At 58.9% G+C, this 14,758-nt stretch overlaps 1 protein-coding gene across 3 annotated transcripts; it reads right to left on the bottom strand.

Annotated features, from left to right (window-relative positions):
• Positions 1-1,087: 1,087 nt before the first annotated feature.
• Positions 1,088-14,096, bottom strand: DPYSL4 (dihydropyrimidinase like 4). 3 transcript variants are annotated; one of them, XM_062000952.1, is made up of 15 exons: positions 13,854-14,096; positions 11,199-11,287; positions 10,612-10,796; positions 9,562-9,726; positions 8,210-8,271; positions 8,038-8,118; positions 6,552-6,620; positions 6,348-6,468; positions 5,513-5,669; positions 4,602-4,743; positions 3,786-3,956; positions 2,753-2,932; positions 2,463-2,634; positions 1,626-1,759; positions 1,088-1,431 (listed from the first exon to the last, which is right to left on the bottom strand). In XM_062000952.1, the coding sequence occupies exons 1-14, from the start codon at positions 14,094-14,096 to the stop codon at positions 1,668-1,670; spliced, it is 1,929 nt and encodes a 642-aa protein (XP_061856936.1). In that variant the 3' UTR covers positions 1,088-1,431; positions 1,626-1,667. The 3 variants fall into 3 exon arrangements, with proteins under 3 accessions (XP_061856936.1, XP_061856935.1, XP_061856937.1); XM_062000951.1 differs by having other exon boundaries at positions 1,088-1,759; XM_062000953.1 differs by lacking the exon at positions 13,854-14,096 and adding an exon at positions 13,085-13,398 and having other exon boundaries at positions 1,088-1,759.
• Between the last annotated feature and the right edge of the window lie 662 nt (positions 14,097-14,758).

Genomic DNA, 14,758 nt, shown 5'->3' with positions numbered 1-14,758 from the left:
TCGATTAAAAAGGCCCAGGGCAACTTGAGGAGGTCTCTGGTTTTTCTCTTTCATCCCTCATCAGTACTTGGCATGATTTATTGCATTTCTTGGTGCTATGTGCTGTCTTACTTTATCTCAGCGTGGAAAGCATCTACAAAGGCACTTCCTGACTTCAAAGGTAGTGAAGGAACAAGACAAATCAATAGCTGGGCCTTCAGTTGTCTCTCTGTGCAGAGCCCTTGGCAGTGCCATGCCCCAACCCCAGCCCCGGCGTGATGCTGCTGGGGAGGCCCCTCGCAGCCCCGGCTGTCCCCAAGGGCCAGCAGCACACGGAGTGCACAAGGAGCTGGGTTTCTCACCCCTTGTGGAGGAGAGGAGGTGAAGGTAATAGTGAGGGCATTTCCCTGCTCACAGCCCTTAAATTGCGGGAGGTGAGAAAGCTGACAGGCGCAAAGCCCCACAGCAGCCTCCAGCCCGTCGTGGCTGGGCCTGGGCCGCTGTCAGCAGTGTGGTTTCAGCTCCCACCCATAGAGCAGAAGCTTCCTCATGTTCCCACAACCCTTTTGTTCCCTTGTTCCCTGTTTCAGACAGAGCTGGAAACCAGCGCACAACACCGCCCCAGGGAAATCTGCATCTCGCAGCCAGGCCACAGCATCTCACATCACATCTGGGTCTCACAGGCACCACAGTGCTGCTGACCCAGCAGGAAACCCCAGCCCTGCCCACGGCTGTTCATCTTTCCTGGCAGCTGGGGGGCTGTGAGTGGCCCCACAGCTGCTGGGGCCCCTGGGCAGGCGGCTGGGCTGGAGCGGGTGGGTACCCCCGCAGCTGACAATGGCCCCTTGCTGTTGCAGGAAGATACAGCCCATAAGTGGATTTTACAGACCCTCAGGAGGAAAACATAAACATCAGATGGTTCAGCCTCTTCTATCTTTTACTGACTTCCAACAGGCTTTATTCAGAGCGAGGAACAGCAGCAGAATGGCGAGCCATTCCCTTAGAGGTACATGCATAGCTTTGTGGCACAGAGGTTCACAGTCACTGTACATACCTTTAAACAGAGTAAAGGGGCTAGAGTAACCTTTATAAAAGAGTGTCATGTGCACCTGGCCTTCAAACGAGCTGTTACTGGTTGTAAGACACGCACTTGGCTCTTGAAAAAATGTATAAATAGTCCTTCAAAACCAAGCCTTAGCAGCGAGGCTGCAGCCCACGGGCACGCTGCCTGTGTCCCGGGGGTGGGGGCAGCCAGCCCGGCCCTGCACGGCCCAGGGCAGCCCCACCAGGCCACAGGCACAGCAGGGACGGATGCTCTGCCCCCGGGCACAGCCACGGTGGCACCAGCCCCAGGCATGGCCACGGCTGCGCGGGGCGTGCAGGGACCTGCTGGGTGCTGCTGACAGGCAGGATGCGGCTCAGGGAGCTGTGTATCGGTTACAAGTCCTTGGGCTAGAAAGGGCCGTCGAGGCGAGTATGAAGGAGCCCCAGCAGCGAACGCAGCCCCGCCTTGGCCCCGGGCAGCGGCAGCGCGCGGCTGAGCGCCGGGTGCATGCACGAGGCCGGGGCTGTCCCGGGAACGGACGCGGGCCGGGAGGAGTGGGGCGGGAGCGCTACCTCTGCGAGCTACTCTAGTTCCTACCTACAGGAAGAGGGTGTGGGGCGGCTGCTGGACGCCGGCACAGCGCTCAGGACAGCGAGGTGATGTTGGAGCGCCCGCCCGGCGGGGCCATGATCTTCTGCGCCGTGCGCCGGGCAATGTGGTCGTCTGCCTGAGACCCTGGGGAGAGACAGACGTGGCAGCCCCGCTGCTCTCACGTGCAGAGCCTACACGGGCTGTCCCGCTGGACACGGTGGTGTGGGGGTGCAGTTTGGAATGGCTTTAGTTTTTACGTGTGTCTCTGGAAAACAGGGTAAGTGGCTTTCCTGTGAATGAGCAGTTTCTAGGTAATAAAACGTGAGACCTTGTACATTTACTAAGCAATATGTGATCCATCTGATTCCACCCAGCTATGAAAACAACGTGATGGAAGTCATTCTGTGGCAGAGTATTGGCTTTCCAAGGTCCCTAAAGCTGCCAGGCAGATTTCTGCAGGATGCTGAGCTGAGTGATACTGAGCCTCCGTCTGCTTACACAGGAAAACTCAAGAAATGATCTCGTTGGTTCCTAAAAATGGAGCTCTTTGGCCAGTCTCTACAAACCCAACCACCTCTAACCCCCAGTTCCGGGGGGAAGGAGCCCCACTGCTTGCAGCCGCCTGGCAGCCCGTGCCAGGCTCTGTTATCCGCGCCTGGCAGCGCAGTCACAGTGGTGCAGACACATTCTAGAGCTTCCTGTGCTGCCTTCAGTCCCTAGGCTGCTGTGGCAGGAACAATTGCTTGTCACTGAGCAGGAACGAAGCTGCTGTTGCTCAGGTTTGCCCTGCTGCACATACACAAGCCCAGACCTCGGAGGTGCCCCCGCAGACCCCCCCCGGCCCTACCTGAGAGGCTGAAGCCGGAGCGGTGCAGGTTGCGCACGGGGGGTCCCTGAGCCTTGGCGGTGCCGGGCGGGATCCGGGAGGCGGGCGCGGGCGCCACGGCCCTGGCGCTGCCCACGCCGTCGTGCACCGGCCCGTCGTACAGCCCGCGGGGCACGCCGTGCACCTCGGCCAGCTGCGGGGAGCAAGCGCAGCGCTGGGGCACCGCGCGGGCAAGGACCCGGCCCAGCACGTGCGTAATGGCTCCTTGTGTCCCTGCTCAGCCCCGTCACGGGCGCTGGGGGACGCCTTACCCTGTTCCTTGCCTTTATCCTCTTATAAATGAAATCGGGGAACGTCTTTCTTGGGATGAAGCGACCCGACCCCTCGGTGACACACAGGTTTCCATCTTCAAGAACAACTTTTCCCTGACTTATGACCATGGTAGGAACCCCGTGGCACTCTGTGCCTTCAAAGATGTTGTACTCCACGTTCTGCAAAGAACAAACCAAGACACGCACTACGGTTAAGATCTGGGAAGGTGAGTCCAGCCAGCTCTGCCCCCTGCCCACAGCTGCATGCACTGCACTGCTCCCCTTGTACAATCAGCTGTACTTCACTAACCTTTCCTATTTCAAACAATAAGGTTCTCCTAACTGAGTGAAACAAAGCAAACTGGAACAAAGAAACCGAGTCCTCACAAACCTCCCACCTTGCCCAGAAGACACACGGCACTCCTGGAGCCAAATAGACTTTTACTACCTGGAACAACCAATTCTCTCCAAGCCCCAGAGGAGCACTGCTGCAGTTCTCTGTTCGGGGACAAGTTCTTGCCAAGATAGTAATGGAAGGTCAGGTCTGTCTTGTGGGAAATGCAGAGTGGTGCTGCTTCCTGCGAACACTCCCGTGACCGTCACTAACAAACTACCCAAAGTTTAGCAAAAGTTAATTTTCCAGACCAAAAATGGCTCAAACGCCATGAAGATGCAGCTGGATCTCTCCAGGGAACATGATCCCACGGACAGGCAGCGCCCGGGAGCCCGCCTGGGAACAGAGGCTCTGGCTCTCTGGGAAGGGCGCTGATGTGCTCAGCTACATTCATGGTTTAATACTTGAGACTTCAGCGTGTACGTTTGTCCAGCCTGCAGCAAATACACTGATCCCAACAGACTGTCTCGGTGGCTGCTGCTCCCTCACGGTCAATCCCTCCCTGCACAGCACCCACAAGGTCCTGCATGAACAGCTCCTCCCTCGCTGAAAGCTCTGATCCTTACCTGAGCAACCACACTGCTTCACCGCTCTCTCCTCACTCTCAACCTCAATAAAAGGAATTTTGACACATTTTACCGAATTGTGGGTTTTTGCTGAGATGATTTTGGTGGCCTTGGGGTTCCACACGACGAGGTCTGCGTCGGCGCCCACGGCCACGCGCCCCTTCCTGGGGTAGCAGTTGAAGATCTTGGCAGCGTTGGTACTGGTCACTGCTACAAAGTCGTTCTCGTCCATCTTCCCGGGCACCTGGGAAGGAGAAGGGCTGAAGGGCCATGATGGGGACAGGAGCCCAGCCCCAGCCCCAGCCCCGGCCTGAAGGAGGCTCCAGCTCCCCCTGGCTGAGCCTGCAGCGTGAGGATCCACACTGACAGGGCTACAGGCCCGGTGCAAAGGGAGAAGTGGGGGCTGAGCCTCATCCCTGGGGGCTAAATAATGCAGTAGATGGGGTCTATTTTCCTCAGACTCTGAAGTTTAAGGTCTCTGAAAAGCCCTTCACTGGTGGGCTCCAACTCCCCCTGCAGGCATCTCACGTTTGCTAAAGCTGGCCAAGGATATTTCAATGAAGAAAGACTGGGAGGGAGTCTAAATAGTGCTATTTATCATCTTTACTTGTTAAGCTAAGCTCTGTTTATCTTTGCACAAAGCCTACCTAGGATGGAGGCTTCAGACTTGTATGAGAGTGGGGCAGGTGATGCTTGTGCCTGAGCCTTTGAAGACACTTTGAGGGCATTCAAGTGTCATCTCTCATTAGGGATCTCTGAAGCAGCAGTCTAGACTTCGCCACACCTCCTGGTTCATTTGCATTAACGAGGATGCTGCCACTGCCTTGCTCAAGCCCTGCCTGCAGCGGCACCCCCAGCTCTGCAGGGACTCTGCCACCCCAGCACCTACCACACACTTCTCCCAGATTATGGACAGGCGCTCCTCGATGCCGTTGGTCCCCTCGGGGATGAGGGTGAAGTTGTCCTTGCCCACGGCCTTCTGCGCGGTGCTGAAGGTGCAGTGGGCGCTGCCGGTGACCTGCAGGTCCCCGCTGGGCAAAGGACGGCACAGGGGGTCAGGAAAGCTCCCGCAGCCCCCTCAGCACCTTGCCCGGGGGGCTGCTGCCGGCCCCTGGGCTGCCCCGGTGCAGGTTGGCTGCACCAGCAGCCTGTAGAGCCTGTTCAGCTTTGGAGGTCAAGGTAAAAGGCATTTTTACAGGTACACAGAATCATCTCGCTCCTCTAAACAGGAATCAGGCACTGGGATCACTGAAGTGGTGTAGCCAGCAGCCTCAGAAGCACTGCTTATGGTGTCTCCTAAACTGGCCACTACTTTTACTATTCAAGCTAACATTTTAATCTTGGTACCTTCCTTTGGAACCTCAGATTACTATAGGAAACAGTTCTCCAAGGAAGGCTGCTCTTCACTGAATCATAGAATCGTTTTGGTTGTTAAAGCCCCTGAAGCTGCTGCAGTCCCAGCCCTGCCCTCACCCTGCCCAGCCCAGCACTGACCCACAGCCCTCAGCACCTCAGCTCCACAGCTTTGGGATCCCTCCAGGGCTGGGCACTGCCCCAGCTCCCTGGGCAGCCTGGCTCAGCTCCAATCTAAACCTGCCCTGGGGCAACTTGAGCCCATTTTCTTTTGTCCTGTAATTCAGTGCTTGAAAGGAGAGACTGACTCCCAGCCCCCTGCAGCCCCCTGTCAGAGAGAGCTCCTGTCTGCCCTCAGCCTCTGCTTCTCCAGGCTGAACACCCCCATTCCCTCAGCCCCTCCCCAGCACCCTTGTGCCTGGGCAGTCGTGCCAGGGCACAACTCACCAGGACAGGAGCGAGGAGAGATGCTCTGGCGTGGTGGGGTCTGGGCTGATGGGGGGGGACGTGACAAAGGCTGCAGCTTTGGCCCAGTTTTTGCTCCAGTAGTGCGAGCCGTCGGTGCCCAGGCTGGCAGTGATGGGCTCCCCATACACCACGGTGCCTGTGGAGCAATGCATTAGTCAGCCCGTGCCACTGCTCCACAGCTCCTGCAGCCTCTTGGCACACAGCAGGGCAAATACTGCAGGCAACGACACCACATCATGTCACTTCCATGTGCTCAGGATCTCGGCTTCTGAAACTCACGTCAAACCCCCTGATTATCTCCTACAACTGGGAACTGCTGCCAAGACCCATCTATTTTGTCCTTAGATCAAACACACATTCGTATGTACAAACCACCACACCTTGCTCTAAAGCAAAGCAGAGCCTCAGCGGTCTCCTGGCTGGGGGCAGAGGTGGCTGTGGGACTGCCTGCTCCTGGCCCTCTGCCCTGCGTCCTGCAGAATTGCTTCCAGCTCTTCCCACCCTCTCCCCAGTTTGAATTTGGATCCAGTTCTCATTTACTTCACAACACGCAATCACAAGTGAATTCTTTCCCTTTTTTCCCAGCTGTGTCTACCGAGGTTCAGGTGTCAAAGTCTCACGTACAACTCCTCAGACCTCTCCAGCTCAGGCAGTTGGCTCTGTCACACTGAAGAAAGGCCACCACCACGTTTTCACACCCTTACAACGGGGGAGAACTTGTGTGGTAACAAGCTCTTGACTCTGGCAGCTGGAATGCTGTTCCTGGACACCATTACCCGTGCTTAGAGCGTGCAAATGTGAAACGGGGCTTTACCTTTCCTCTTCGCCTGCGCCAAGACATCGGCTGCGCCTCTGCTCATCACCTTGGTGACGTACAGGGGGCAGTTGGCCTGCTTGGCGATGGTGATGGCGCGGTACACGGCCTCGGCCTCCACCTGCGGGCACGGCACAGGCTGCTCAGGGGCTGCCCATGGCGGCTGTGCCCCCGCTCAGCTCTGCCAGGGCTCCCCGCTCTTACCTCCTCGGGGCGGCTCAGGACGTGCCCTTCCGGCCCCGTAATCCCCAGCTCCAGCAGCCTCTTTTGCTCCTGGGTGGACAAAGAGAAGGGAAGAGCAGTGAGTGACGGGATCAGCCCATCTGGAGCACGGTGGGACACAGAATCCTCCCCAGGAGTAGCTGCAGGGGGATGGAAACGCACGAGCATGACGGGGCGATGCCATCGGTGCCTGTGACACCACAGAGCACCAGGGCTGCTCCCCAGCACACCCACCTCGTGCTCTGGGGGAGGCAGCACGGGGGACTGCCCGGCCCTGGCACTGCAGCGTGCCCCGCAGCCCGGCTGGCCCGAGCGCTGCCCCTGCTCCCGCGGCAGCAGCTCCCGAAGGAGCGAGCGCTTGGCCCCTCTGCCACAGCCCCACAGCACCCACTGCCCCGCAGGGCCCCCGTTAGCTGGGACCCCCGTGACAGGCACTGCAGCGAACTCTGGCTCGCACCCACGTTGTCCAGGCTGAGCTTGAAGGCAGCTGCCCAGCACACACCTCACCCCACTGCTCCCTGTGACGTTCTGCAATGCTCCCACTTAGCTGCCATCAGATACGAGGGCATTACTCAACACTATCGACGCCATGTCGCTGGCTTTAAAGCATCCTGCTCTTAGAGAATGTTTATGTCTCCCTGCACTTTACTCCTGCTGCAGATATCCTCTGCGCTTGTCCCCAGGGCCTGAGCATCACGATGCTGGCAGCTTGCAAACGCTTCAGGAGGTATGGAAGTGCTGGGATGACATTATGTTTCACAGCCAGCTGAAGAAGAGGTTTCTCAGATAAAATCCCAGGGAAGTGGGAATTAGCCTTTATCTTGTTTGTTCCAATAAGCCCATTTGAAGGACTGGGATCCTGCTTTCATTGTAAACTCTCCTCCCACACCAGACTGAGTACTTGTGTGACCCTAGGCTAAAAGTAACTGCAAGTCCAGCCCTACCTCGTGCCAGCTGCCTGCGGGGAGTACCCAAGGTTTTCTTTTCTAAGGGCAAAAAGGAAGCATACTGAACAGGGGCCAAGTCTGCAGCACCAGGGAAGCTCCTGAGTGCCATCTGTGGAGATCCATTCGGCCAACTGTAACGCACATGATTTCAAAAGGTGCAAACCTCCTTATTTTCTCAGGCACTCAGGACCTCTAAACAAGAGGGATGATGTGATAAAGCATCACTGAAGGCAGTCAGTCATCCTTGGAACAGCCCCAGAGCGTACTTTTGGGAACCACTGAGCAGTCCCTGTAAACCTCTGTGAGGAAACTCAAGAGCATGTGAGGAGCTGGGGGGATGCTGCTGCCTGCAGGGTACCTGTTGTTTAGCCCACAGCAGCCCCTGTCCCAGCACTCCCCCCCTCTCCCCTGGAGCCAGCCTGGCCGACCCTGCGGCACTGCTCCCCCTTCCCCCAGCCCCGCGGTCAGGGCAGCACTTCGCCCCGGGCCAGCTCGAACGGGAAAGACCCCAGAGCCAGTACCTCATCGATGATGTCTCCGTTCTCCGCGTGCACCTGGGCGATGGCCCCCAGGTCTCGGATGGCGCAGAATATCTCATACATCTGCCGAGAGACGCGTGTTGCCCGGCCTCAGGGAGACGCCAGCGGCTGCTCAGAGCTGGGCCGCGCTCTCCCCGGGCACGGGCTGCGTTACCTGGGCATCGGTGCACTGCAGCCTGTCCTTGTACGCCATGAAAACCAGGAAGGAGTTCACACCTTGAGGAAAGGAAAGGGTGGTTATAGTCCCAGCCCAGAACTCAGCGAGTGGGTACAGGCTGAGCAGCTGGAGTCTGGCAACAGAGCAAGGCCAAGGGCTGAAACGGGAACTGTCCCCACAGGAACGAAACCTCCAGGCTTGGGAGCTGTGAAGAACAACACCCTCTGCCTTTGGGTGCCCCTGAACCAAACCCCAGAACCCTGAGCTCTACTCCTGGTTTCAAGTGCTCTCTGTAACTCGCTCCCACCACACAGACCACACACGCTGCTCCCAGGTTGCCTTTTCTTCCAGAGGCGTTTAGTTTATCCCCAACTTCTTTCTGATGATGGTCTTTTGGAGCATTGGTGCTAAGTTGCAGCCACAGATGAGGCTCCCTATCACCAGGGCAGTGTTAGTGCAGTGCTGTTCAGCTGGAGGGACAGAGGAGCGGTGCTTTGCACAGCACTGCACCCAACCCCCATTTCCATCACTTCTAACACCAGGAATGATTCATGAAAGCACTGAGTCAAAGCCAGAGAACTGCTACTATAGTTCATACCCAGAGAGGCAACAACTGATCCCACACAATGATCAAACTACAAATAAACTGTATTTCATGCCATGTGAAAAATGCCCATCCAAGCCTGGCATAGCTGCAGCCACTCTGCATTGTCACAGGGAATTGACTGCACATTTCTATGGTAATGGACCAATTAAGCCCTTGCTCCCAACACTGCAAATTACACTGAAGTCATTTAGCTCTACATTAGCATATCTGAAAGCAAAACTGGTTCCAAACACAGGAACAAGCAGTGATGAAAGGCCTGCGTTCCTGCTGATGGCCTCCTGGCAGCAAGCCCCCTCCAGCAGCTGCTCCAGCTGCGCAGCAATGGAGGCAGGGAGGCAATCCCCAGGGAAAGCCTCGGAACACGGGCTTTGGGTTCACTTAAGCACACCATGCAGCCTGAGTCAGATGTCCAGCACCACTCCTGTAGCTTCCACAGTCGATTTGCACGGCTGGGCCGGTCCCTGCCCGCAGCTGAGCGCATATGAACAAGATGTACGGCACAAATCTGGTGCCAAGGCCTCTGTCCACAAGCTTCTCCCAGGCAGTGAGGGACGGGTCACTCGCACCTCGATGGGGAGGAGCAGTGTCCCCTCCCTATGTCCCATCCATCCCTGGGTCAGAGGAGCGTGGCTCAGCAGCAGCAACCATCACAGCTGACCCTCACCGTGCCTTCGCTGCAATAACTATGGTATGCGGGGGGTTCTGTGGGCTATTGCCAGAGCACCCCTCCTTCTGCCCTTACCCTTGTCCTTCACCAGGGCCTCCAGCTCCTCGCCCAGGCTGTCGTGCCAGCGCGGGACGTCGACGTGCAGGGAGTAGTCGCAGCAGGCCTGGCTGTCAGCTCGCGCCCGCCACTGCTCGTAGGCAGCCAGGAGGCTGCTCCCGGCCTCGGGGCACACGTGGTCAACTGGGGAGACACTGCACAGCGTTAGCACGTGCCAGGGAACGGGCTGCAGACACACCCGGGGGGTGGCAGCCACCGACACTCCTGTGCAACGCTTTGCTGCTGTGGAAAGGAGACATTTTAATGCTGACCCATTTTTGTGGCGCTGACGACAGACAGAGGACAACAATTTCCCACATAAAGGGAAGGAACAGAACAACTCCCAAGTTAGAGCTACTACTGCCCCTGTTGTTTTGCACAGCCTGCCCAGGGCAGCGTGAGGATGGTGACCAAAGCCAGGCAAGTCACAGTCCATGGGCAGTGCCCCACAGCCCATCGCTGAACCCCAGCGTGGTGACGGATGGAAGGGATCTCTAGAGACCACCTAGTCCAGTCTCTTGCCCAGGCAGGTTCACCTCGATCAAGTGGCACAGGAATGCAGGTACTGCCCCTCCCTGTATCTGTTCCTATTTCCTGACAGCATTTGTTCAGACTGGTCCTTCAGCCACACATTACAGTGGGCCTGGGGACCAGGATAAGAACAAAACAGAAGTCGCCATTATTTTACATTGACCCCAGAACGGAACCCAGGCTGAGAGAGATGAAACACTCTCACCAAACCAAAATGCAAAGCTGTCAAAAGTGTACCGAGAGGAGTTTAAAGTTTTCTTCTGTTTTATTCTCTTGTGAGGTGAGCAGGAGCAGCTATACACATATGTATGTGTGTAGCAACAGAAGGAAGCTCTGAAAGGTCCATAATGCATTTTCACAAGCTTTGTGTTGCTTGGATTTCAAACATTACCATCCTCTGCTATGAGGGTGAACAACCTCTGCAATGCTAAAAGGCCCAATGGGTTTTGCTAAACCATCTTCTACTTAGCAGTGTGTTGGAGTGCTGCTGTGTCTTACTGATCATGGTGGTCCCTCCTGCCAGGGCTGCTCTCGTGCCTTGGTAGAAGCCGTCGGCAGAGGTCATTCCCATGACGGGCATCTGCAGCCTGGTGTGGACGTCGATCCCCCCCGGCAGCACCATCTGGCCATAGGCATCGATCGTCCTCACGTCACCAGGCACAACCAGCTTCTCTCCGATCTGTCTGAAAGGGATACCAAGATCTCCTGCCCGCTGGCAAGAACAAAGGCTGCTGGTTGCACACACGGGCACTGCTGGGGAGCCTGTGGCCCTGCAGCGCCCGTCCCACCCCAGCCCCGGCACACCGGGACCCGCCGAGCAGAGCGGCAGGGCTCAGAGCGCGCGGCTGCCCCTCGTGCCCTGCACAGCTCACAGCAGAGCACGGGCTCTCAGCACTTGACACATCTTTCCAGCCACAGAAGTCCACTGACACAGTTTGTTCCTGACACTGTTCTAAAAAGCTGTCCTTGTTTTTCACGGGGGGAACAAGTTTCCATGACAAAAACATCAGGAAAGCAGCTCGTTCAAATTCCACGGCGCTGTATCACGCTTGGAAGCTGTTACCAGGGATGGACTTTGAACTTACTTTATTAAACCGTCTTCCACATAAATGTCTGCATAAAACGACTGATCATCGTTGACAATTTTTCCTCCTTTGATGAGAAGCTGGTCACTCTGAAGGAGAAAAAACACCCTTCTTTGAGAGGCTGCTTTATCGAGACGCTGCTCACTCATTCTGAGCACTCAGGTTTGTGTGGATTTAACATTTGCCCTTCAGTCACACACGTTTAGTGACTATCCAAAGCATTCTACACCAAAGCCCAAACACACCTTGCATAGGAAGCCACTGGAAACTCTCATGTGAGAGGAAGGCTGATCTCCTTGGGAGCCGCTGCCACCTCCTGGGGGGTGTGGGCAGCACCTCCGGGCCCCACAGCAACGGGTACACTGACCCCCATTTCAGAGCTGTGAGCGGAGGAGCATGGGCCGCTTCCCACCGGCCCCCCCAGGGGCAGCCCCCCACAGGGGCTCCTCAGGGCCAAGCTCAGAGACTGGCCCCAGATTTCAGCAGTTACCCAAGGGTTGCAAGTCAAAATCCTGCAGCTCAGCCCTGTACCTGTCTCCTCCATCAGCCCTGCTTACAGAAGCTTCTATGTGCATCTCATTAACCCAGTAATTTACCGACATTCCTTCGTTTTCACAGTCTTGTGGGGCAGATAATGCCTCCAGGGCTTTCCTCGCTTCAAAGCAAGACAGTGGCACAGCTGTCAGATTTGCAGAGTCTTTAACCAGATGAATTAGAAAGCACATATGCAATGTGGGACTGCAGCCCGGTTTCAGAGGATTCCTTTCCTGCTCTCTTGTGTTGCTAGAAAAATTATTACTGAGGCTAAAACGGGCAACACAAAGAGCAGCGGCTCCACAAAAACACAACCCAAGGCAGCAAGAGTCCGTGGAGATGGCTCACAACAGCCTCACGTGCTGCTGCCCAACAGCCTGCAAAACAGTTTGGGGTCTCGCTTTTAAGAGCATCACCGGTATATTAAAAAAACCCAACTCACAACAAGAAAATCCTATTAAATTGCCGTTTAAAGGAAAAGAATCTGTCGAGGCTTTTATTGCATCTTTGTTGTCTTCCCGTGTCTCATAAAACTCAATCAAAAGAAGCCTCAGTGCGGGCTGCCCCACGGGACAGCCGGACGGCCCCTCCCCTTGTGGGGCTCATCCTCATCCCCTCCCCGGGCTCATCCTCATCCCCTCCCCGTCCCCACCCTCATCCCCATCCCCATCCATCCCATCCCACCCCGCTCCAGCTCCGCTCCCGCAGCCCCCGGGATGTTTTCAAGGGAACTCAGCCGTGAGGCAGCAAAACCAGGGGGAAGCAGAGCCTGCCTGTCCGGAGATCTCGGTCGGCCCGTCCCTCGGCGGAGAGGGGCAGCCGCGGCGCTGGGGCCCCCGTCCCGCCGCGGAGCCGGGCAGCCACAGCGGGGCGGCGGCCGGGGCCGGCTGATGCCGGGCAGGCAACAAGGCTGGCAGGTGCTTCCCCTGCCCTCTCCCAAGCGCGTCCCGCCAAGAAACCGTTGCCGAAGCACGTTTTCGGCCCCAGCGCCCAAAGGAAAGTTAGGGAGGCGTCGGGGCGGCCCCGCGGCCGCGGTGAGGGTCGCGCCTGCCTTTGTCCCCCGGCAGCCTTTGTCAGCGGGACCCCGGCTGCGCCCCAGACAAAGCGCCGGGGCCGCCGGGCTCAGCCCGGGCCGCGGCCAACAAAGGCAGCGGCGGAGCCCGCGGGGAGGGGCTGCACCCCCCGGCCCCCGCCCGGCAGCGACGGCCGCTCCGTTAGCGCCGGGGCCGCCGAGCCCCCGCAGCCGAGAGCACCCGGCAGCGCGCCCCGGGGCCGGCCCCGCTCCACCGGCCGCGCGGGACGCACCGGCCCCGCAGCCCGCGGGGTCCCGCCCGCCCCGCGCGGCCCCTCACCGTGACGCGGGGAACGCTCTTCTTGCCCGGGTGCGACATCTTCGCGCTCTGCCTGTGCGTGTGTGTGCGTGGCTCTGCCTGTGCGCGTGTGGCTGCGTGTGGCTGTGTGTGTGTGCGCGGCTGTGCGTGGCTGTGCGTGGCTCTGCCTGTGCGCGTGTGGCTGCGTGTGGCTGTGTGTGTGTGCGCGGCTGTGCGTGGCTGTGCGCGGCCGTGCGTGGCTCTGCCTGTGCGTGTGTGGCTGCGTGTGGCTCTGTGTGTGTGCGCGGCTGTGCGTGGCTGTGCGCGGCCGTGCGTGGCTCTGCCTGTGTGTGGCTGCGTGTGGCTGCGTGTGTGTGCGCGCGTGTCTCCGTGCCCGCGAGCGCGCGTCCCCGCGTGCGTGCGCGCCCCCGCCGCCGCCCCGGGTCCCGCCGCCCGCCGCCGTGCCGGGGCCGCGCTGCCGGCGCCGCACACAAAGCCGTCCCGGCGGGGAGACGAGCGGAGCCGCCGCGCTCGGTGCCGCGGCCGCGTCGGGCACGGTGGGCGGCGGGGAAAGCCGTGTCCTCCGAAGGAAAAGTGGCCGCTCGCCGCCCCCTCGAACTCGTCTCCTGCGAGCAGCCCGTCCGCCGGCTTTTTCCTGGCCACCGGTCCCCTCCCCAGGCGCGGGGCTGGGACGGGACGAGACAGCGGGAGCCGGCGGGGGTTCGGCCACGGCAACTCCGCGCTCCCCGCGGCTTCCCCCGCTGCCGGCTGCCTCCCTGCCCGCCCAGGCCCCGGCACGGCTGCCTCTTACCTGCGGGCAGCCGTCGGGCAGCTCTCCCTGCGCGGCGGAGGGGCCGGGGCCGGGGTCGCGGCAGTGGCCGCCGGCGGGGGTCCCGGGGCTGGGGCCGCCGAGCGAGGGGAAATCCAGCGTCTTGTTGTCGAAAGCGTCCTCCACGCTGCAGAACATGCCCCCGCGCTTCTGCCGCGGCCGCGGGCTGCCCGCCCCCAGCCCCGCGAAGCAGGCGGGCAGCGGCTCCTCCCGCCGCCCCGACATGTGCCCGGGGACCCCGCTGCCGGAGCGGGTGCGGGTGCCGGAGCGCTCCCACAGCGCTGTCCCCGGGGAGCGGAGCGGAGCGCGTTAAGAGCCGCGCAGGGACCAGCCCCCGCCCCGCCCGGCCGTGACCACCCACTCGTGACACGGCCCCCGCACGGCCGCGGGCTCCCGGGCGGGAGGGCACAGCGACCGGCCCACCTCCGGGCTTCGCCGGGCGCTTCAAGTGCCGGCCCCTGCTCCGCCGCCACAGGGCTGCCCGGAGAGGCTGTGGCTGCCCCATCCCTGGCAGTGTCCAAGGGCAGGTTGGATGGGGCTGGGAGCAGCCTGGGCTGCTGGAAGGTGTCCCTGCCCGTGGCAGGGGGGTGGAACCAGCTGATCATTACTGTGTCTCCCACACAAACCGTTCTGTGATTCCAAGAAAAGTGTTTAAAAAATCACTGCATGATAAACAAAACATAAGCCAAGTTAGTGTAAGTGCTTGCAGCTGGGGAAAGGAGCCCAGAAAACGTCTCCGTTTGAAGGTTTAAAACAGACCTTTTTATTAAAAGTTCACAATAATTTATGTATTTTACAAATGAATAGAAAGTCTCTCGATATATATCATATGAATCACGATACAAAAATATGTGTAAAATTCTGTGAGTGGTGCCCAGCCTCTGAGG

The sequence above is a fragment of the Colius striatus genome, chromosome 8 (genome assembly GCF_028858725.1).
Source record: "Colius striatus isolate bColStr4 chromosome 8, bColStr4.1.hap1, whole genome shotgun sequence".
Classification (NCBI taxonomy): Eukaryota; Metazoa; Chordata; class Aves; order Coliiformes; family Coliidae; genus Colius; species Colius striatus.
This window is presented reverse-complemented; position numbering and strand designations above follow the sequence as displayed.

Excerpts from the sequence above, each read along its gene's own strand:
- DPYSL4 (XM_062000951.1), bottom strand. The coding sequence starts at position 14,096 with ATGTCGGGGCGGCGGGAGGAGCCGCTGCCCGCCTGCTTCGCGGGGCTG. Across the intron at positions 4,744-5,512 it reads CTCTCCTCGCTCCTGTCCTG|CGGGGACCTGCAGGTCACCG; the intron begins GTGAGTTGTGCC and ends TCCTTTGCCCAG. Across the intron at positions 3,957-4,601 it reads TAATCTGGGAGAAGTGTGTG|GTGCCCGGGAAGATGGACGA; the intron begins GTAGGTGCTGGG and ends TCTCCTTCCCAG.